Source organism: Bufo gargarizans, chromosome 2 (genome assembly GCF_014858855.1).
Source record: "Bufo gargarizans isolate SCDJY-AF-19 chromosome 2, ASM1485885v1, whole genome shotgun sequence".
In the NCBI taxonomy this organism is placed as follows: domain Eukaryota; kingdom Metazoa; phylum Chordata; class Amphibia; order Anura; family Bufonidae; genus Bufo; species Bufo gargarizans.
Window position 1 is genome coordinate 614,196,532 of NC_058081.1, and position 22,825 is coordinate 614,219,356.

The 22,825-nt window shown below is 44.4% G+C and overlaps 1 protein-coding gene across 1 annotated transcript; it reads right to left on the minus strand.

The window, feature by feature from the left end:
* Positions 1 to 245: 245 nt before the first annotated feature.
* LOC122928825 (angiotensin II receptor associated protein) lies at positions 246 to 20,636 on the minus strand. Its single transcript, XM_044282086.1, has 5 exons — positions 20,557 to 20,636; positions 13,410 to 13,444; positions 11,171 to 11,285; positions 10,873 to 11,089; positions 246 to 3,062 (listed from the first exon to the last, which is right to left on the minus strand). The coding sequence occupies exons 1-5, from the start codon at positions 20,581 to 20,583 to the stop codon at positions 2,968 to 2,970; spliced, it is 489 nt and encodes a 162-aa protein (XP_044138021.1). The 5' UTR covers positions 20,584 to 20,636; the 3' UTR covers positions 246 to 2,967.
* Between the last annotated feature and the right edge of the window lie 2,189 nt (positions 20,637 to 22,825).

Here is a 22,825-nt window from a genome sequence, read left to right on the forward strand (position 1 = left end):
TGACTCTTCTCAGGTGGCCGTGACTCTTTTCCAGGCCCAGTCTGCAATGATTGTGATGTTGGTTCTCGGCAACCACTTACTTTTAACTTATAAATGACAGACCGCTGAAATAAGCTCACCTGTCTCTACTCTATGCTGCTGTTAGTATGGGCTGCATAAAGGTGATGATAGGTTCACTTTAATCCTGAATTTAAGGGATCGACATAGACTTATCGTCATTTTTAATCAATTTATCCGCAGGAATATTTTCCATTTCAGAAGATTTTTACTCATTTCTTTTCAAAAAGGCACAAAATATATTATACATATATATAGTTATGTAACATTATACAAAGAAATGCAATAATCAGAAGAGAAAATTTACAAAGAACGTAACAAATCACCATGCGAGACAGTAGTCACATTTTATGTAGATGAAGAATCTTGTAGCTGAAGGTTTCTATTGTAATATATGTGGAAGTATGTGAAGTGTACTATGAGTTCCACGGTTCGCTGGTCACTGTCATATCACGTGGAAAATGGTTACGTCTGTGGCATCTAAAGGATCCTTGTAAACAGACCAATGATCGGGGACAAGTTTTAGTGCAAATATTTGTTCGGCAGATCATCGATCCATCTAAACACACCAGTGATCAACTGCTCAATGAATCTTTAAATGTTAACATTAAAAATAAGCGCTTATCGGAAACACACAGCCCCATGTAAGCAGGAATTTGCTGCCAGCAATATGCAATCTACACAGCATGTCAAAAGTCACAGGACACCCTTTTATTTCAGTAACGAAAAGGAAAATTAAATATCTGAATACCCCAGCAAGTATTGGATGAGGGGGCCTATCTTTTAGGCTATGTCCGGAACATGGCCACCGTATTGGATCAAGGGCAAATGTTTCCAATGGGGGAAGGGGGTCATTAGCGTATCAAAGAACATCAGGTTTTTCTCAGAAATCGATTGCCACAATCAGATTGGCAAAATCTCTTGTGGTTCAGAAGACTAACACAGAGTTGCAACAACAAGGAATGTTCCCTGTGATGCACAGCTATATAACGTGTTCAGTGTGTTGTCCCTGCTGCTGAACACAAAACTTTGAACTTTCTGTGTTGATAACTTTTGAACCACAAGAGATATTGCAAATCTGATTGCGGCAATCGATTTCTGAGAAAATTCTAGTCTTTGATTTGCCTTCTCATTGGAAAAATGTTCCCCTCGATGCAATATAGCGGCCATGTTCTGGACATAGCCTAAAAGATAGATCCTCTCAGCCATTACTTGCTGGAGTATTCAGATATTTCATTTTCCCATTCGTTTCTGAAATAAAAGGGTGCCCTGAGACTTTTTACTCACCCTGTATATGGGGGATGAATGGCAGTACTAACATTTGTTTGCCCCCCCCCCCCCCCCCTAAAGTTTGCATCAGCCCATTTAAAGGGCTCTTTAAATGAGAGTGGCCTTATTTATTGTCAATCAGTGCTCACGACCCCGCATTGGACCCGAAGGCACAGTGAGGTAACAAATATGCCATTTACATTCTCTGAAAGGTCAATCAATAGATCATAATCAAGACTAATCCTAAAATGCACCCGTAGTCTGCAAATAGCGGAGACAGTTATTCTGTTAACATCACATGACAAGGGGGAGATTTATGAAGACAGCTTTCTGGCATAATTGTATAAAGTGAATTGGTTTGCTCTGAGCGTCATGTACCCATCTTCTACTCAAATGCCATGTCTCATTTCTTTCAGGACAGGGCCATGGCTTTCCAGTAAAAATTGTTATTTTTCACATTATTTGGAGTTCTTTAACACCGTGCTCCTCATTAGGTGCATGCTCCTTGGGGGAACATTAGCCCACGCTAGACAGCACGTCTACACCAGACTTGGTGAGTCATCTCCTTTGGGCCTTCTAGACTATAAGTTATTAGATTGCCTCGGGAAAGTGATGCAATGTCTGCTGCGAGTTCTCATGAATACTGGCTCAAGACACAAAATGGCTGCTCTCTGCTGTTCAATATGTTAGGCAATTTGTTAATGAATCAGCAATTTAGCTCACGACACATGAGCATTTGTTTCTGACCACACTAAACAGTCACATCGTGGTTGTGACTCTGCATGTTGTGGTCGAGTACCACAGCTGCCTCTAAGTAAACTTATGAGACCGCAACGTTCAGTAGGTCTGTATTGTTAATGGCCGCACGGCACCCTCAATACAGCGGGGTCGCTAACAAAACAGACCCCCTGAACAGTGCGGCCTCATTAGATTAATTAGAGGACCCGTTTGGTCGTCCCTCATGCATTCTGTCATTTAAAAAGGAACTGAAAAACAAAAACATGAAATGATGTAACATGCATAGGTGACCACCGGTGGTCTCCATGTAAAAGCTGTGGGTGTGGCAATCAGAATCAAACTTTCATTTTTGTAGCATAGCTTAGAAAATAAAAGCCCTAATCCTATTGGTTACCATGAGAAACCGTTTTCGTCATTACCAGTTTCATATATGAGACTAGGAGCAGGACTCTGGAGACTTGTCTCCTTTTACACAAGTCGTTAATGTAGGAAACGACAAATCAATAAGAGCAGAGTCAGGCCTACCACATCATATCCCAGCTGCTGGGTTGGGAAGGTTTCCCAGCGGTTACTGGTACGCCTTTCAGTAACCTACACGAGTACAGAAGCCATCTTTTGTACAGACTGATACACATGGGTCAATGTGCCCCCAATAGAAGTTATGATATTTTTTGGGATGTGGTTATTAAAGGAGCAAACACAACACAATTTCCCAAGGACGACTGCAGCTTTAGTCCAAAACAATGGCGGACTTAACTAGTACAAAAGAGAATCCCTTAAAGTGGTCTTCGGGTAGCAATAAAAAAATCACTCTGAATGAGCGCACACATCTGAATGGTCCCAGCCTTCTACAATTTTCTGGTGCTCCCTACTGGTTTTTGTCTGAAGGCCAAAGATGATCTCTCAGTAACGGGAGGGAAGTTTGTCTTGTTCAGCTGACGCATCCGTGTGGTCGATCGTCTGATAAGCACTTCGATCTCGGGAGACGGTGAGGAAGCCTAAAAGCAATAAAATTAGGCAAAATAAGCAATGCAGCCAAAATTACTCCAAGCGTGGGGCAGATTATCCAGTTAACACAAAGTTGATCAGCCACCAAACCTGCAATGGTTGATTGGGGTTACTGTAAATAATCAGAAAGAGAGAAAGCTTCCATATTTTGTTATGGGGCCCATATTTGCTTGGTATGTCTATACAACCGCAAATACTTACACAGTTGTAAAGACAAGTCGTACCTATAATCCTACAGGGTTAATTGTATAACTTGAGGAACAGATCAGTAGGATCCCAAAACGCTTTGGTTTTACCAATACAATTTTTTGACCTACTGCAGATGCCCCATGGTTTGGGTCACCTTGCCAGAGCACTGGGACACACAACTGAGCAGAAGATGGAGGGAGGCTTTGAATTTCCTACATAAAAACTTTACTTACGCCTTACATGGACCCAGCCATCAAGAGTGTTTGATGAGACAGAACAAGTCAAAGCTACAAAAACAATGCAAAGTCTTAGATGTAAAGACTCTTACACTGCTCAATTGAGGAAGCATTCCTTTCTGACAATCTCCTGCTTCTCAGTGGAAGAGACCTCTGAATTTACACGTAGTCATCTCCTCCACAGTATGCCATCGCTCGTCCCCATACAAAACCATTGTTTGCCGGCAGCACAATCTGCTGCCAGCTAATGTTGATTTAGGTGTCACCGACAATCCTATATCCAATGAACAAGAGAGTTTTATTCATTCATCAGGTAATCGGCAGCACCTTTTACACTGTGTTCGTACGCACACTCGTTCGTAATCTGCCAGAAAATCGAGCAGTGTAAAGGGGCCGTTTAAAAGAAAGTAGGTGAGTGGAATATGCCAAGTCGCTATTCCAGACCCTATCAACCAATTTGGTTAAACAGTGTAGGTGGCTGTGGCTGCTTCTTCTACCTGCATGGATACTGCCACATAATCCTCTTGGTAAGGCCTCATGCACATGACCGTATGTATTTTGCGCTCTGCCCAAAAACGGATCTGCAAAAAAAAAAAAAATACAGGCGACATCCATGTGCATTCCTGTATTTTGCGGAACGGAACAGCTGGACCCTAATAGAACAGTCCTATCCTTGTCCGGATAATAATAGGACGTTCTATTTTTTTTGCGGAACGGAAATACGGAAACAGAATGCACATGGAGTACCTTCCATTTTGTTTGCGGACCCGTTGAAATGAATGATTCCGTATATGGTCCGCAAAAAATAAAAATAAAAAATACATTTTAAAATATGTAACGGACACGGAATGAAAATACGTTTGCGTGCATGAAGCCTAAACCAGATATCTAATCTGCTTTGGTTCCTATCAGATGGTAAATCTTTGTGCCTCCTGACTCACCTATTAAATGGACTAGACAAAATTGGAAACATAGCTAGAGGCTTTCTTCCAAGAACAGCGGCACCCTGTCCACTCGGTGTTATTGCCGCTCAGCCCCTATACTTGGAGCTGTACTGTAATATATTAAGAATTTGTGACAAGCTTTAAACCTATCCCCTAATTACTAAATGGTGCACAAGTGTCTGATCGCTTAGGTGCTGACTGCTGATCACAAGGATGGGGTCGTGTGTCCCCAGTATGAGTTGTGCAGAGGTCCAGCATGTGTAACGCTGCTCCATTCCTTCTATTGGCTACTCTTTGGCTTTCCATTCGTTTGGTTTATCTTATTAACCCCTCAAAACTACAGGGCCTGTCTGGTAAGAGATCCTCTTTAATATCTGAGTGGGACTGTAGGAGGACTCCTATACTACAAGAAGGTTAAACTCTTTCGTGTCTAGTGGAGCAGTTGTAATAGGAGAGGCCGAACATCAGCGTGTAATCATGTCCCGAGCTTTTCAGGTCTAAACTACCGCCCATAAATTTTTTACCAGCAGTAAGTAGAGATCACTGGTGCTTGGGTGATGTGACGACAGAAAGACAAAGGACCTGGGTCCACAGCAGAGGGGTAATGATATTAATGGGTAGATGACATGTCACTGACAGGCAAGGATCCACAAGCTAGAAAAAAAAATGGAGCAGCCACAGGGAACCACTTCATTCCAGCAATTGGCTAGGGTCCCAGTTCATGGACATCCCCCCAAAGTCAGAAGATGCATAAGACAGACCTACCAGAAGAAAGGCCCAAAGGATGAGACTGCACTATTGAAAGATTCTGAGGGCTACATGTCTCCTCCTGACCAATGTCAAGTGCAGTGATGTTGTGGAGGCCTGCTGTCAATCTAAATCAGCAAAAGAGGTCTCTCTAAGGCTACTTTCACACTTGCGGCAGATTAATCCGGCAAGCAGTTCCGTCGCCGGATCCGGCAAAACGTATGCCAACTGATGGCATTTGTAAGACTGATCAGGATCCTGATCAGTCTTAAAAATGCCTGATCTGTCAGAAAAATGCATTGAAAGGCCAGATCCGTCTTTCCGGTGTCATCCGGCAAAACGGATCCGGCATTTATTTTTTTCACCTTTTTTTTTCTGTCTGCGCAGAAGGACAGATCCGGCATTCCAGTATTTTGAATGCCGGATCCGGCACAAATACATTCCTATTGAAAAAAAATGCCAGATCCGGCATTAATACGGTACATTCCTATGTAAAAAAAAAAAATGCCAGATCCGGCATTCATGCAAGTCTTCAGTTTTTTTTTTGCCCGGAGATAAAACCGTAGCATGCTGCGGTTTTATCTTTTGCCTGGTCAAAAAGACTGAACTGAAGATATCCTGATGCATCCTGAACGGATTTCTCTCCATTCAGAATGCCCCTAGGACTGAACTCTATGCCGGAAAAGAAAAACGCAAGTGTTAAAGTACCCTAAGTAATCATACATACAAATAAATTTTATATATGCATAATATGGTCATAAAATGTGATCTGATCTTCATCTAAGTCACAACAATAGACAATCACAGTCTGCTTAAACTAATAACACACAAAGAATTAAATGTTACCATGTTTTTATTGAACACACCATGTAAACATTCACAGTGCAGGTGGAAAAAGTTTGTGAACCCCTAGACTAATGACATCTCCAAGAGCTAATTGGAGTGAGGTGTAAGACAACCGGAGTCCAATCAATGAGATGAGATTGGATGTGTTGGTTACAGCTGCCCTGCCCTATAAAAAACACACACCAGTTCTGGGTTTGCTTTTCACAAGAAGCATTGCCTGATGTGAATGATGCCTCACACAAAAGAGCTCTCAGAAGACCTACGATTAAGAATTGTTGACTTGCATAAAGCTGGAAAGGGTTATAAAAGTATCTCCAAAAGCCTTGCTGTTCATTAGTCCACGGTAAGACAAATTGTCTATAAATGGAGAAAGTTCAGCATTGCTGCTACTCTCCCTAGGAGGGACCGTCCTGTAAAGATGACTGCAAGAGCACAGCGCAGACTGCTCAATGAGGTGAAGAAGAATCCTAGAGTGTCAGCTAAAGACTTACAAAAGTCTCTGGCATATAGTAACATCCCTGTTAGCGAATCTACAATACGTAAAACACTAAACAAAAATGGATTTCATGGGAGGATACCACAGAGAAAGCCACTGGTATCCAAAAAAAGAAAACATTGCTGCACGTTTACAGTTTGCACAAAATAATTTGGCAAAATATTCTGTGGACAGATGAAACCAAAGCTGAGTTGTTTGGAAGAAACACACAACACTATGTGTGGAGAAAGAGGCACAGCACACCAACATCAAAACCTCATTCCAACTGTGAAGTATGGTGGTGGGGGCATCATAGTTTGGGGCTGCTTTGCTGCGTCAGGGCCTGGACGGATTGCTATCATCGAAGGAAAAATGAATTCCCAAGTTTATCAAGACATTTTGCAGGAGAACTTAAGGCTATCTGTCCACCAGCTGAAGCTCAACAGAAGATGGGTGTTGCAACAGGACAACGACCCAAAGCATAGAAGTAAATCAACAACAGAATGGCTTAAACAGAAGAAACTACACCTTCTGGAGTGTCCCAGTCAAAGTCCTGACCTCAACCCGGTTGAGATGCTGTGGCATGACCTCAAGAAAGCGATTCACACCAGACCTCCCAAGAATATTGCTGAACTGAAACAGTTCTGTAAAGAGGAATGGTCAAGAATTACTCCTGACCGTTGTGCATGTCTGATCTGCAACTACAGGAAACGTTTGGTTGAAGTTATTGCTGCCAAAAGGAGGTTCAACCAGTTATTAAATCCAAGGGTTCACATACTTTTTCCACCTGCACTGTGAATGCTTACATGGTGTGTTCAATAAAAACATGGTAACATTTAATTCTTTGTGTGTTATTAGTTTAAGCAGACTGTGATTGTCTATTGTTGTGACTTAGATGAAGATCAGATCACATTTTATGACCAATTTGTGCAGAAATCCATATAATTCCAAAAGGTTCACATACTTTTTCTTGTAACTGTATGATGTAGATATTGATGCATGCAACTTGATGTGTTTTTACATTTTTAAAAGGGCCCCTTTAATGGTTTACATTTAGTGTCAACCCTATGGTGCGGTTGGTCACATGCAACCAAGCCACGTCCTCTTGCGGCAAACAATGGGCATAAGATTTTACCACACAATTTTGCGACCATTAGTCGGTGTGGGCATGACCATGGCGCGTACGGGCAGCCGCACCTTATTCTGATCACATCCAGCTGACACAGAAGCAGGAAGGGGGTGATAATCTTTCTTGTACTGAATTGTATCCCAGTGTATGCTACCAAGACAAGTATAAAATGTTTTCATTCACTGACTGCAATTACAGATCTTTAAAATAGAGAGGAGGAATTGAAAGTATCAAAGTTGCAGGACTTCATTAACATAAATCCACAAAACCCCTTGAAAGGGAACCTGCCACAGTGAGCATGCTATCTGAGCTGCAGCTCCATGTTATAGACCAGGAGGAGATGAGCAGGTTGATGTATATAAAAATGAAAACAATCTCTAATCTTTGTGGTTACTTATCGGCGCTGCAGATCCACCAAGCGACATGGGTACAAAATCGCTTCACAGTCAAAATTTCCAGAAAATGTTGATCGCGCTGCCTTCTGAGTGTAGCGTTCCAATCTCAGACCCTTCCTTCCAATGCTCAGGTTATTCCACCTTGCAGCCAAACAGTCGGTTACCAGAGGCTGTGCACTCACGTACACCCGCACCCTAGAGGGAAGTTATAGTACAAATAGTGAAGTCCCACCAGGTAATATCGCAATCAGCAGGTTTTATTCTACTTACAAAGGATCATAAAATTTCAGTCAAAAACAAATTGCTTTCATGAACCCGTTGCAGAGGGAATTCATATTGAACTGTCTGGATTTTTGTCTTAGCAAGAACTACTTTTGGTTTGATGGCACTTTTTATCTTCAGCTGACCGGACGGCCATGGGGGCGAAATGCGCCCCAAGTTTTGCTAATTTGTACATGGCTGCCTGGGAAAAGTTAGCAATTGATCCCCTTCTAAAAAAATAGCCCAGGAAGGAGGCACGTTGATATTGTGGAAGCGCTTTAAATCGACGACTGCCTGATTTTGTGGGAAGGGGAACGCTGGGGATTAGAAAAATGTATGAATAGTTTAAATCAGAACATCTATCATTTAAAAATTTACAAGTGAAATCAGCCCCAGTAGTATCAACTTTTTGGATTAAAAATTTTTCTTAGAAGAAGGTCAGCTGAAGACAGAGACTTACTTCAAACCAACAGATGTGAATGGCTACATCGATATGCAGACCTGCCACTATGCCCCTTGGAAACAAAACATTCCCAAGGGACAATTTATACGTGTTCGCCGCAATTGCACTGAGGTCGAGGACTACAGGGAACAGAGTAGGGCGATTCAGAAGAGGTTTGAGGAGAAGGGATACAACCCCGAGGCTTTGAATAAGATCAGGAAAGAAGTGGAGGAATGGGATGGGGGGGGGGGGGGGGGGGGGGGTTAAGAATTCTAAAGAAAAGGAGGAAACAGATAAGGAGAATAAAATGCTGGACTTCAATAACACACAGATAGGACCACTAAAGAACTCCTTGCAAAAAAACTGGTTCATTCTAAAAAATGACCCAGTGCTGGGGGAGGTCATCCCCGAGCGGCCGAGAGTACTGTACAAAAGAGCACCAAACCTGCGAGATGCATTGGTACCCAGCTGCATAGTGAAAAGTAAAAAAACAAGTAGGGATCAGTTCACTTGGTGCGGTTTCTGCAGTGTGTGCAGGAACCGCACCAGAGAGGACAAAAAGAAAAAAAAAAAAAAACAGCAGGAAATTTTATCGAGAGGAGGGCAGACACATAAGATCAAAGGCGAAATGTCATGAGACGATGGGGTTGTCTACATGCTGGAGTGCCCTTGTGGGCTCCAATAGGTGGGCAGAACCCTTGGCAAATTGAAGACCCGACTGCAGGAGCATATAGGGAATATTAGGAAGGGTAAAGAGGACCACAGTGTCCCACTGCACTTCAAGCTTGCGCATGGTAAGAATCCGGCGGGCTTGAGGTTCAGTGGTTTGGAAAAGGTGGAGAGGAACTGGAGGGGAGGGGACCCTGTTGCCAACATCAACCGCAAGGAAGTTGGATATATAGACTAGGGACCTTGAAACCAGCAGGGCTCAACGTGGAGTTCGATCTGAAGCCGTGTCTGGTGGATTGAAGAGAAAGTGCCAGGGGTTGTGTCGCTGCGGATCTATGTAAGGTAGCAGCAGGGTTTCCTTGCGGCGTTACTTTATCGGGTGGAGCTGGAGGTGCGGGGTGGTATGTTGCCGCTGTCCTTGGATGCTCGTTGTTTATTGTGAATGAAGTGAATATAGTGGGCTGTCATTGGCTCGGGAGAGTCATGTGTTTGGAGTGCCGGTACGTGCCTTTTTAATGAATGGAAAATAGAGGGTTGGTAGCGCTTGTGTATTATATGCTCTGTTTAGTTGTTGTTTTATTTTATATTAGAACACCGTTAGCCTTAGTGGGCTTTAGGAACTATGTTTATTACTTTTATTGCTTGAACATCCAAAAAAGGAGAAAAAAAATAAATGTGTATTAATGGACGGTCCTTGGGAGGGATCTTGGCTCAATAAATACTGCACCTGTGAGGGAGGATACTATCGCCCCTGACGAAGCTGGACTGGCGAAACCCGGGTTGGGTGGACTCTTGATAAAAGCAATTTGTTTTTATGACTGAAATTTTATGATCCTTTGTAAGTAGAATAAAAGCTGCTGATTGCGATATTACCTGGTGGGACTTCACTATTTGTACTATAACTTCCCTCTAGGGTGCGGGTGTACGTGAGTGCATCAGCCTCTGGTAACCGATTGTTTGGCTACAAGGTGGAATAACCTGAGCATTGGAAAGAAGGGTCCGAGATTGGAACTCTACACTCAGAAGGCAGCGCGATCAACATTTTCTGGACAGGTTGATGTATAGTTTTGTAGGAAAAAGATTCCGTAAAACTTGTATTTTATACATTTATATTCCTGCTCATTCTGGGCTTTGAAGTCCAGGAGGCGGTCCTATCTGTGATTGACATCCTTCCCTCTATGACTGTGTATACAGAGACAGCTGTCAATCACTGATAGGACCGCCTCCCTGACTACAAAGCCCAGAATGAGCAGGAATATAAATGTATAAAATACAAGTTTTACTAAATCTTTTCCTAAAAAACTATATATCAATCTGCTCAGCTCCTCCTGCTATATAACCTGCTGCCTACAGCTTACATTGCATTTTCATGATGACATATTCCCTTTAAGGCTGTAAAACATCTTATTACCCATAATTCCCTGGCGGTTCTTATGGACACCCACAAGCATACAACCAAAAACTTACCTAAATTGATATTACAGTCACCTCCTCGCTCCACGTACATATGGTAAATGAAGAAGCAGGACAAGGGCTTGAGGATCAGGCTTAAGATGGCCATTCCACCACTAAATCGAAAAAGGTCCCTTAGGGGCGTCTTTTCAGAGGCTTGTTCTGCGCCAGCAAAAAACAGGGCGAGGAGGAGGATGTCTAATACAATGGTGACCACCAGTCCCACCATAAACTGCAAATACAGTATTCAGCGATCAGTATATGGCAGTGCAGAGCATGCTGGACATCTGGAATTACATTACTCTGGTCTTACCATAAATATGGCGTCCACAGAGTCTCGTTGCGCCACAGCCCAGACGCCCATAGCCAAGACCGAGAAGTTTGACAGATAATAGGCATTTGGAAGCCAGCTAGGGAATATACACGCACTGCAAACATAGAGACGAGACAATTACCTACAGAATTCCCAGCTGCTCTGGGCAATGCCACCATTTTTTTGGGACTGCATTTGGTATCATCATCAACCACACGGTTTAACCAGATCGCTGTACGGATTTTGGCCTCTGGGTGACAAGAATGTTCCTGTTCATTGACTGCAAGCAAAGGTCTTCTAGATTATCACTGCAGGCATTATTGGGGCACCGGGCAGATTTGCTAACAGTTGTCACACTTTAAGCAGTCTATGAATCACAGTTTTAATATTAGACATATTTACTATTCTGGCACATAGACCTTTATAAATTTGGAGCATCGTAAAATCTGCACCACATTCATGCTAGAATTCAGTCCGTGCGGCAAAAAACAGTTTACACCACCTATAAATTGGTGTAGTTTTACTCCAAAAATGCGCCAAATTTTGGTGCACTTTTTTGGTGCACAGAGATGCATCAGGCCATGACCTGTTGTCACTAACCCATACCCCTTTGTATCAAAACTGCACACACAAAAAAAAAAAAAAAAAAAAACATTAAATCTGCCCCACTGTGTTATGCCTAGGACCGAGGGGAGGGGCATGACAAGAATTCTCTTTGGTGTCAAGCACCGCCCCACAAACATCACTCTGTGGGGGAGATTTATCAAAAGTGGTGTAAAGAAATCTGGTTTAGTTGCCCATAGCAACCAGATTCCACCTCAATCTGATTGGTTGTGCCTCTGTTGTGTGCGCCGTGATACGGTTGCCATGCACGCTGTTGCAGCATGTAGGTGGCTCCTCCTTTCCCTGGGTCCCTACCTGTCTGGTGCCGGAGGGGTTAATTATCTGGCTGGTGTGGATTAAGGTGTGTCTTGGGTGTGGCCAAAATAGGGAAGCAGCTAGGCCAGAACACCAGGAAAAGGGAGCAGGTCCACCTCCTAGAGCCGCCTTAATTCTGGCCCTGACTACTAACCGTATGAGCAGACCCAGATGGTAGGTGAGCTCATACACAGGAACCTAAGACCCAGAGTCGCCCTGAAGATCCCTGAAATAAGGTTAAGAGCAGCACTCCAGCTCTCACAAAGGCTGAAGGGCCACTGACCTCACGCTCACAACACAATATATAAAGAGCCAAGAGGCCACACCAGGCAGATAATTGCACCAGACAGGAAAGGACCCATGGGAAAGGAGGAGCCACCTGCATGCTGCAACAACACATTGCTGCAGGCAACAGCATGCATGGCAACTGTGTCACGGCGCACACAACAGAGGCCGTGACACTTATACCCTGAGGATAAGTCATCAATGTCAGATTGGCGGGGATCCGACTTCCAGCATCCCCGCCGATCAACTGTTTGAAGAGAACACAGCTCTTATATGAGAAACTTCCTTCTCTTCTCTGTTTACCTGCTCGCCGTCGCAATTGGGACAGCTCCTTCCTGTTCAAGTGAATACTACAGTTCCGCCCTGTTGAAGAAAATGGCACGGCTGAGATGTAATTACACTGCTCACTGCTGCAGTTGCAATGGCGAGCAGGTAAACAGAGAAGAGAAAGCAGTGCTCATACGAGCGCTGAGTTCTCGTCAAACAGCTGATCACGAAGGGGGCTGGCAATCGGACCCCCACTGATCTGATATTGATGACCTATCCTGAGGATAAAAAAAAAAAGAATACAACCCCTTTAGGGCTCATGCACACAACCGTATGCGTTTTTAGGTCCGCAAATCGCAGATCCTGGGCGTGTGCATGTTGCCATTTTCTTTTTCAGTTCAATATAGAAAGGTCTTATCCTCGTCCGTAAAATAGACAATAGAAAATGTTCTCTTCTGTGGGGCCGCGGAACGGACGTGCAGATGCGGAAAGCACATGGTGTGCTGTCCGCATCTTTTGCGGCCCACTGAAATGAATAGGTCGGCATCTGAGCCGCAAAAAAATGCAGATCAGATGCGGACCAAACATACGGCTGTATGCATGAGGCCTTAAGCGTTTGCAGATAACTTACTATAGGAGCATACTGGACCAGTACACTGTGGGTGGCCCCGATGACAAGCCCCTCCATTACTTGCAGACACTGTGCCCCCATCATGCACATCAGTGAGCAGCGCCAGTCCACACAGACATATACAGAATGAATACTTACAATACGGTCAGCAGCCAGTGCACAAAGACAATCGCCTGGAAGACAAGAGGAAACAGAGACTTAAAAAAGGTTACAAATGAGAAATACAATCTGATTTGTTCTCTTATGTTATTCATTTAAAAAAAAAAAAAAAAGATATTAAAGTGACGCCAGCACAGATGCATTCTCTGTTGAAGTCTGAGGTATTGTAAAATGCATCTCCACTCATCAGACTAGTCCTCCACCATACTTTACACTGCAGCTCTGCTTGTTACAATTGGCTGCTGTGTACAAGCTAAGCATTAGTCAGTGCGTCTACAGCTGACCATAAGACATTATGGGAAGCAGTGCTGTGTTTCACTCTCCTGATACTGGCCGCACCGTCCTATGGTGGTTACAAAACTACCGACGCTTTTATGACAAGCCCTGTGGATTGCAAGCTCCTGAGTCATAACAGTGCCGTTATCTTTTCCTGGCAGGTGTGGTGTAAGGGGGACGATTCCTGACTGCAACCATCATGTGGTAACTTACTTAAAGGAACCTAAAAAGTGCCGAGTATAAAGCGGTCACAAGAAAACTTTAGAAATCTGCAAAGGGTATAAACCTCCAGGAAGAGGACGTACTGCTGCACATGAGCCGCTCGGACAGGGCTCGGGTCAGACGTCACTGGGGTCCACAAGGTGGGAAAAAGCTGCGCGTCTGCCTGTATAAGACTGGACGGAGCCTCCATATATGTGGGGAAGCTCATTCCAGCTGCTGACGAGCACTTTGCCATTTAGGAATTGTATAACAAACGGGAAATCTATAAAATACCCGGATTTCAGGGCATTTGTTTGCCGGCAGACCCTTTAATGTGAGGGCATCTATAAGATACAGTAGCTATTCTGTTTGTAAGGGTCCATTCACACGTCCGTTGTTTCTTTCCTGATCTGTTCCGTTTTTTGCGGACCAGATCTGGACCCATTCATTTTCAATGGGTCCTGAAAAAAAAAAAAAATAATCAGACAGACATTGTGCTGTCCGTTTTTTTTCAGGACCCATTGAAAATGAATGGGTCCAGATCTGTTCTGCAAAAAACGGAACAGATCAGGAAAGAAACAACGGACGTGTGAATGGACCCTTAGGGTCCATTCACACGTCCGTTTTTTCTTTCCTGATCTGTTCCGTTTTTTCAGGAACAGATCAGGACCAGATCTGGACCCATTTCATTTTCAATGGGTCCTGGAAAAAATCGGACAGCACAATGTGTGCTGTCCGTTCCGTTGTTCCGTTCCGCATGTCCGTTTAAATATAAAACATGTCCTATTCTTGTCCTGAAAAATCGGATCCTGGTACAATACAAAGTCAATGGATCCGCAAAAAACGGATGACATTCGGATGTCATTCCGTATGTCATCCGTTTTTTGCGGATTCCGTTCCTGGAAACACATAACAAATTTTTTTTTTTTTTTTTTTTTCAATTTTTTTTCAAAGAAATCCAAACAACTTTATTTGATTATTGAAATGTATACATGTTTCCGTTTTTTGCGGATCCGCAAAAAACGGATGACATACGGAAACATTTTCAGGAACAACGGATCCGCAAAAAACGGACCGTTTTTCAGGATGAAAAAAAACAGGACGTGTGAATGGACCCTTAGGGTATCAGCACACCCAAGCCCTCTCAGGAAATGCAGATGAACAGTTGCCGAGTCTAAATGCTCTTCTGTTTGTTATAGAATCTCTTAAAGGGGAGGTCTAGGCTCTATATATTGATAACTTAGCCTCAGGATAGATCGCCAATATCAGATTGGTACCGGTCTGACACCCGGCACCCCTCTGCTCAGCTGTTCTCGGTGGACCAAGCCAGAGGCAGACAGCTCAGCTCCTATTCATGTCGGAGACCAGCCGATTGGTGGGGGTGTGACACCCAGTACCCCCACCAATCCGATACTGATGGCCTAACCTAAGGACAGGTCATCAATATCTAGAGCCAAGAGAACCAAGGATCAATCTGATACACTGTATTATGCCTAGTGGGGGGTCTGAAGGGGTGGAGCATGACAAAGCCAGTCTCTGTCTGTCTGGGAATCCATATACAGTGGTCCCTCAAGTTACAATATTAATTGGTTCCAGGGAAACCATTGTTAGCTGAGGAATCTGTTCCAAAGCCCCAAAATGTCATCCAAGATAAGCAGATAACTAAGGGTACTTTCACACTAGCGGTTTTCTTTTCCAGTATTAAGTTCCGTCCTAGGGGCTCAATACCGGGAAAAAAAACTGATCAGATTTATCCTAATGCATTCTGAATGGAGAGCAATCAGTTCAGTCCCTCTGACATTGTTTTGGCTGGAGAAAACACCGCAGCATGCCAAAAATCCTGAACATTTGCCGGAATGCTGGACCTGGCATTAATTTCCATTGAAATGTATTAGTGCCGGATCCGGCATTAAGTGTTCCGGCAAAACGGATCCGGTTTTCTAGTCTGCGCATGTACAGACCTTTAAATGCAAAAAATAAATAAATAAATGCCGGACCCGTTTTTCTGGATGATACCGGAGAGATGGTTCCGGTATTGCAATGCATTTTTCAGACGGATCCGCATCCGTCTGACAAATACCATCCGTTTGCGTCCGGATTGCTGGATCCGGCAGGCAGTTTCAGCGAAGGAACTGCCTGCCGGAATCCTCTGCCGCAAATGTGAAAGTAATAAGACAGATAAAACAAGTCCTTCCATATAACAGTCAGGAATAGCTGCTAACTAGTAACTAATACAACTAGTTCACCAGAGAAGTGGCCTTGATGGGTTGGATCTGAGGCTTTGTATGGCGAGTCTGGTTTTAACTTACGATGGGTCAGAAAAGACCATTGTATGCTGAAAATATAGTATCCTGAGGCCATTGTGTCCTGAGGGATCACTGTACTCTAATGTGCTGGCCCAGGAATGAACAGGACAGTGTATTGGTTTTCTCTAGCGTGTCCCTTTAAATGGTCTGCCTACTGGTGGAGGCCTTTAATAAGGCCCCTTTCACACGGGTGAGTATTCCACGCGGATGCGATGCGCGAGTTGAACGCATTGCACCCGCACTGAATCCGGACCCATTCATTTCTATGGGGCTGTGCACATGAGCGTTGATTATCACGCATCACTTGTGCGTTGCGTGAAAATCGCAGCATGCTCCTCTTTGTGTGTTTTTCGCATAACGCAGGCCCCATAGAAGTGAATGGGGTTGCGTGAAAATCGCAAGCATCCGCAAGCTAGTGCGGATGTGGTGCGATTTTCGCGCACAGGTTGCTAGGTGACGGTCGGGATGGAGACCCGATGATTATTATTTCCCCCTATAACATGGTTATAAGGGAAAATAATAGCATTCTGAATACAGAATGTATAGTTCAATAGGGCTGGAGGGGTTAAAAAAATAAAAAAGTAACTTGCCTTAATCCACTTGTTCGCGCAGCCAGCATCTCATCTGTCTTCATCTGTGAGGAATAGGACCTTTGATGACGTCACTGCGTTTATCACATGGTCCATCACATGAACCATCACCATGGTGATGGATCATGTGACTGACCATGTAATGAACGCAGTGACGTCATCAAAGGTCCTATTCCTCACAGATGAAGACAGATCAGATGCTGGCTGTGCGAACAAGTGGATTAAGGCAAGTTACTTTTTAATTTTTTTTAACCCCTCCAGCCCTATTGAACTATACATTCTGTATTCAGAATGCTATTATTTTCCCTTATAACCATGTTATAGGGGGAAATAATACAACCTACAGTACAACTAACCCAAACCTGAACTTCTGTGCACCCGTGCGATAAAAACTGAACATCGGAACGCAATCGCAGTCAAAACTGACTGCAAATTGCGTTCCTACTCGCGCGGGTTTGCCGCAATGCACCAGGACGCATCCGGACACGCTCGTCTGCAAGGGGGTCTAAGGGGTTCTCCCAATTAAAGATGCAACAAGTATCTGACAATTTCCTCAGTGAATTCTGGTCTCAGATGCAATGCATGGTCACAGAGCTCTGCCTGTGGTCAGGGGGTACATGGTCACAGAGCTCTGCCTGTGGTCAGGGGGTACATGGTCACAGAGCTCTGCCTGTGGTCAGGGGGTACATGGTCACACACTATCAGGGACAGGCACAGTGTGGGAGCAGACATCCGGGTCAGTGGCTGGGCCGTCGTTAACCAGCACTGGCTTGTGTAAGGTTCAGTTTTATTTCCTGTAATGTGCTGTTTGAGGAAGTAAGGAAAAAAATAAAAATAAAAAAAAATAAAAAAAATAAAAAGGCTTGCGGTTGGTCCGTGGCAGAGCACATGCAAAATGGCGGCAAATATAGTCATTGTATGAACTACGTAAGGTGACCGTAAACCCTGGGGCCCTCCGCTTATAACAGCATAAACGTTAGTAAATCTGTCAGGGCCAATGCCCCAGCCCCCGTCACTCCCAAGAGGCGAGGAAAGCATAAAAACGAGTGTGCGACAAAATTTTGGAGCATGGGCGTTTAAAGAGTCACAAAATTGGGGCATTAAAAAAAAAAGGCAGTAAATGCAGTAACTGTGTGCGAAAAATGCAACAAAATAAATAAAATAAAAAAACGCCCAAAAAGAACTCTTCGCTACACGTTGTGGATTACACATGTTTTTTCCAAGCAGATTCTCGTGCAGAAAAACCGCAGCGTAACAAAGTATCAGCCAAATCTCATGTACACTTTGCTTTTTGTTCCGTGCGGATTTACAAATCTGCATTATCTCAATTATGTTTGTGATTTTTGATGGGGTTGTCGCCCTTTTCAATGTAAGGCCTCTTGCACATGACCGTATGTATTTTGCGGTTCATTTTTCACGTTGTTCCGGTTTTTTTCCGTCCCGTAAAAAATCTCTGTATGGTTTCCATATGCGATCAGTTTTTTGCGGATCGCAAACGGATACATAACATTTGGAATTATTAGGGTCCATTCACACATCCGTATGAATTGTCCGGATCCCTGGTGCGGACCCATTATTTTTCAATTGGGCCGGAACGGATGCAGACAGCACACTATGTGCTGTCCGCATTTCCGGATCCGAAATTCTGTTCCCCCCAAAAAATAGAATATGTCCTATTCTTGTCCGCAATTGCGGACAAGAAAAGGCATTTTCTATTATAGTGCCGGCCATTTGCGGTGCGCAAATTGCCAGTGTCCGTGTTTTGCGGATCCGCAAAACACTTACGGACGTGTGAACGGACCCTTACTGTAATTTGTACAGTAATGTTTGTAAACACATGGGCAAAGTGGGCATGGATCCGCAAAAAACGCATGACATAAGGATGTGTTCCGTATTTTTTTCGGACCCATTGACTTGAACGGAGCCACGGAACATTATTTGTGGACAATAGTAGGAAAAGTTCTATCTTTTGGCAGAACAGATATACGGAAACGGAATGCATACGGAGTACATTCTGTTTTTTTGTGGAACCATTCAAATAAATGGTTCCGCAAACGGAACCCGCAAAAACGGAACGGAAAGAGGCCTAAGGGTGAGATCTGCGATAATTCGATGCCAAAAACCGCAAGCAACAAACTTCAGCTTTTGGTGTGGAAACACACAATCCATGCGGATCTTTCACAGGACCGCCCACACCAGTGTGCAGGTAGCCATTCTGCTGTTTTTACAGCCCCCCAAAAAGACGCCAGTGCAAAGGTGTGTACGTAGAGACCTCTATAGGGGCAGGCGGATATCAGTCACACATGGATGTGCCTCTGGTTGTCAGTAGTGGAGATTGGTGATCCCGGGGGAAAGGGGGTCAGTCATCCCATTGCAAAACACAAGAGTCAGCCGGATGTGACTGATAACAGGGAACAACAGGCTGCAAATTCCAGTTTAAAGACCAAATATAAAAAAAATATATAAACATACGATAACCGTGATCCACAGATACTGCTTTCACATATAAACATGCGATAACCTACAGTGAAGATCCTGACCAGCACGTACTTCTAGGACAGGGATCAGCAACCTTCGGCACTCCAGCTGTTGTGAAACTACAACTCCCAGCATACACACATACTTGGCTCTTCTTGTAACTCCCATAGAAGTGAAAGGAGGATTCTGGGAGTTGTAGTTTGAGAACAGCTGGAGTGTCGGAAGTTACTGATCCCTGATCTAGAGGTATCTGGAGGGTTACACTGCATTTTCTGGGGGTCCCGCCAATGAAAATACAAATTCACATTAGATTTCTTTCAGTCTGACTAAATTCACACAGTTGGATAATCAGGAGGAGGTCAACAAAACGAGAAGTCGGACATTAGTCAGAGATAATGGGCTGTGAGACCCCTCGGATGAAAGCACACGGCAGCAGATTATAGGTGGTCTTCCAGCGACTTCTAGGTTAGTCTATGGGGGAATCAGTTAGGGTCTACCTGTGACTATGTCCTGGCCCAAAAGGGAACATTTTATTTTCCAGGATTGTCTCATAATCCAGAATATTTGACGCTCCGGCCTCGTATACAGTGTTCACATATTTTCCACCACATCCTAACACATAAAGCATCATTTGCATCGTCTGCCCCTACAAAAACCTATGCTGACCTGAGATATAGACAGCTGGCGATACCGTGTGGCGAATATCCTAACAGCGCGATCCGAGCCCACGTACATGGCACGCGAGACATTTACCCCTCTGTCTCATATTTAAATCATTTTTTGGACAAAAAAGTTGCACCAATTGCTATATAAATCACTACCTATATGGGGCTGGGACTGCATGGAATCTGGTGGGGTCATGTGACTATCGGCGCAAATCTTGTCCGCTCAACTCTTAACCCCTTCTGGGCTTGTGCCCTCCCATAGGATGATACAGTGCATTAAATGGAGACAAAAAAAAAATAAAAAATACACTTGTCCTTCAAAAGTCTACATACTGTCAAAGAAAAGTTAAAAACGATGAGAAAATGACAACAGAAATTGGCTGCAAGGGGTTGAGAAGAAAATTCCACCACTTCTAAGTCACTCAATACTTGAATTTACAGATTTCTATAGCAAAAGTGCAAATTGCGAAAGTCACCACACCCCGCCCCCTTCCATAAGTATAATGAAGCGTGACTATATGGCAGTATACGGTATACAGAGGGTTTATAAAGCTCAGCACAGTAATATGCAGGACCCCCTCCTCCCCTGGTACTGACTCCCCCCGGGTACCTTCAGGTTGAGCGCCGGAACCTCCATGTCTCCGCACCCGAGTGCAATGATCAGATGCGTCACGTGACCTCCGAAGTTGTGGGGAAAGGCGAAGTCACGTGGGCCACACAGGGGTCATGTGATCCAGGGGCCGTTGCTCGGTGACGGCGTCCTGCATGTGACTGTATGAAATGCCTATCGCATGCCTCCCGAATGTCCCTCTTTTTGACCCAAGTTCCTCTTTGATCCTAAAATGTCCCTCTTTTTGATCTTGGTAATTAATGTGCATTAATACATTTGCTAAATTGCTCATTCCTAAACTATCTGTATGGTTTCTACTTGTATATTAGACCAGAACTTCATCATTTGGTGCAATTTGGACCTTAAAATAACTATAATCCGATGATACATGTGCTAATATTTAAAAGGATATTGAAGTTAAAAATAAAAAATTGTCCCAGGGGCTCCAGATGCTTTAAAAAAAAAACACTCACCCAGCTGCTGCAGTTCGGATGGAGTCAGGGCGGAGTTAGAGGCGTGGCCTAATATAAAAAAATTGCCATGATGTGTGTCGGTATATATATTGTCCCTCTGCAATAAAAAAAAAATTGGGAGCAGTGTCGTGCCCAGGGGAGGGGGGCGGTCCGCCCCGGGTACCGGCTCTCACGGGGGTGCCAGGCCCAGAAGCAATGAGCGCTTCCATCAATACAGATGGAAGCGCTCATTGATGGAGCGCTGACGCCCACATACTTCGGCGGGGCGCGGGAGCGCATAGTTTCCTGCCTGCCCCGCCGATCACCGCCATAGGCTTCAGGCCTAGTAGGTAGCAATATCCCAGGGCAGGTGTGCACAATGACGTCATCGCGAGCGCCTGTGCTGGGATGCAGCAGCACAGTGAAGTGTGTGCGCCTTTCTCTGCGAGCAAGCGCCTGGACATAGGTGAGTATTTAGCTTTTAGCTTTTAAATTATTTTATGTGCCAAGTTTGGGGGACACAGGAGGACATGTGGGGGGAAAATATTATGGTGGGATACTGTGTGGGGGCAAATTATTATGGGAAGGGATTACTATATGGGGCAATGTGGGGGAAACTACTGTGTGGGGCAAATAACTATATGAGGGTAGTGGGGGGCAGTGTGGGGGAAATTACTGTGTGGGGGAAATTACTGTGTGGGGGAAATTACTATATGGGGGCACTGTGTGGGAAATTACTGTGTGGGGGCAGTGTGGGGGAAATTACTATATGGTGGCAGTGTGGGGGAAATTACTATATGGGGGCACTGTGTGGGAAATTACTGTGTGGGGGCAGTGTGGGGGAAATTACTATATGGGGGCAGTGTGGGGGAAATTACTGTGTGGGGGAAATTACTGTGTGGGGGCAGTGTGGGGGAAATTACTATATGGGGGCAGTGTGGGGGAAATTACTGTGTGGGGGAAATTACTGTGTGGGGGAAATTACTATATGGGGGCAGTGTGGGGGAAATTACTATATGGGGGCAGTGTGGGGGAAATTACTGTGTGGGGGAAATTACTATATGGGGCAGCTTGGGGGAAATCACTATATGGGGGCAGTGTGGGGGAAATTACTGTGTGGGGGAAATTACTATATGGGGCAGCGTGGGGGCGTTGCTATTGTGGAGGGACTGTAGGGGCAATTCTATTATTTTGGGGGACACTATACAGGGATTATTACCTGGAGCACAATATAGGATGTAATTATGACTGGGGGCACTCTAGGGGACATTATAACTGCTGTGGACACTATAGGGACATTTAGGGTAATTTATCAAACTGATGTAAAGTAGAACTGGCTTAGTTGCCCATAGCAGCCAATCAGATTCCACCTTTCATATTTGACAGCTCTTTTGGAAATCCAGTTCTACTTTACACCAGTTTGATAAATGACCCCAATTATGTCTACTGGGGTCACTATTTTTTCAGCAGTATAGTACCTGTGGCATTGGGGGGCACAACAGACACAGTATTGGGAGACACCAGGATGGGGAGGTTGATGGAAAAACTGAGAAATCTAACGTGTCTGTGTTACAAACTCTGTAGAGACGAGATGCGGCTGAAAGAATTTCTCAGGGCGGTCTAAGGGAGGAGAAGAGGAAAGAGAAGGTCTACATGACAGGAGATGTCCCTGGATGTAAGAGGTATGTGGTCAAGTATTGGGGGGGGGGGGGGGGGGCAGAGAAAGGACACCACTGACTGGGAGGTATGGTCTATTGGTCCCCGCTGTAGCCAATGGGGTAGAGGTGCTCCAACAAGGAGAAAACATATGCACCTGG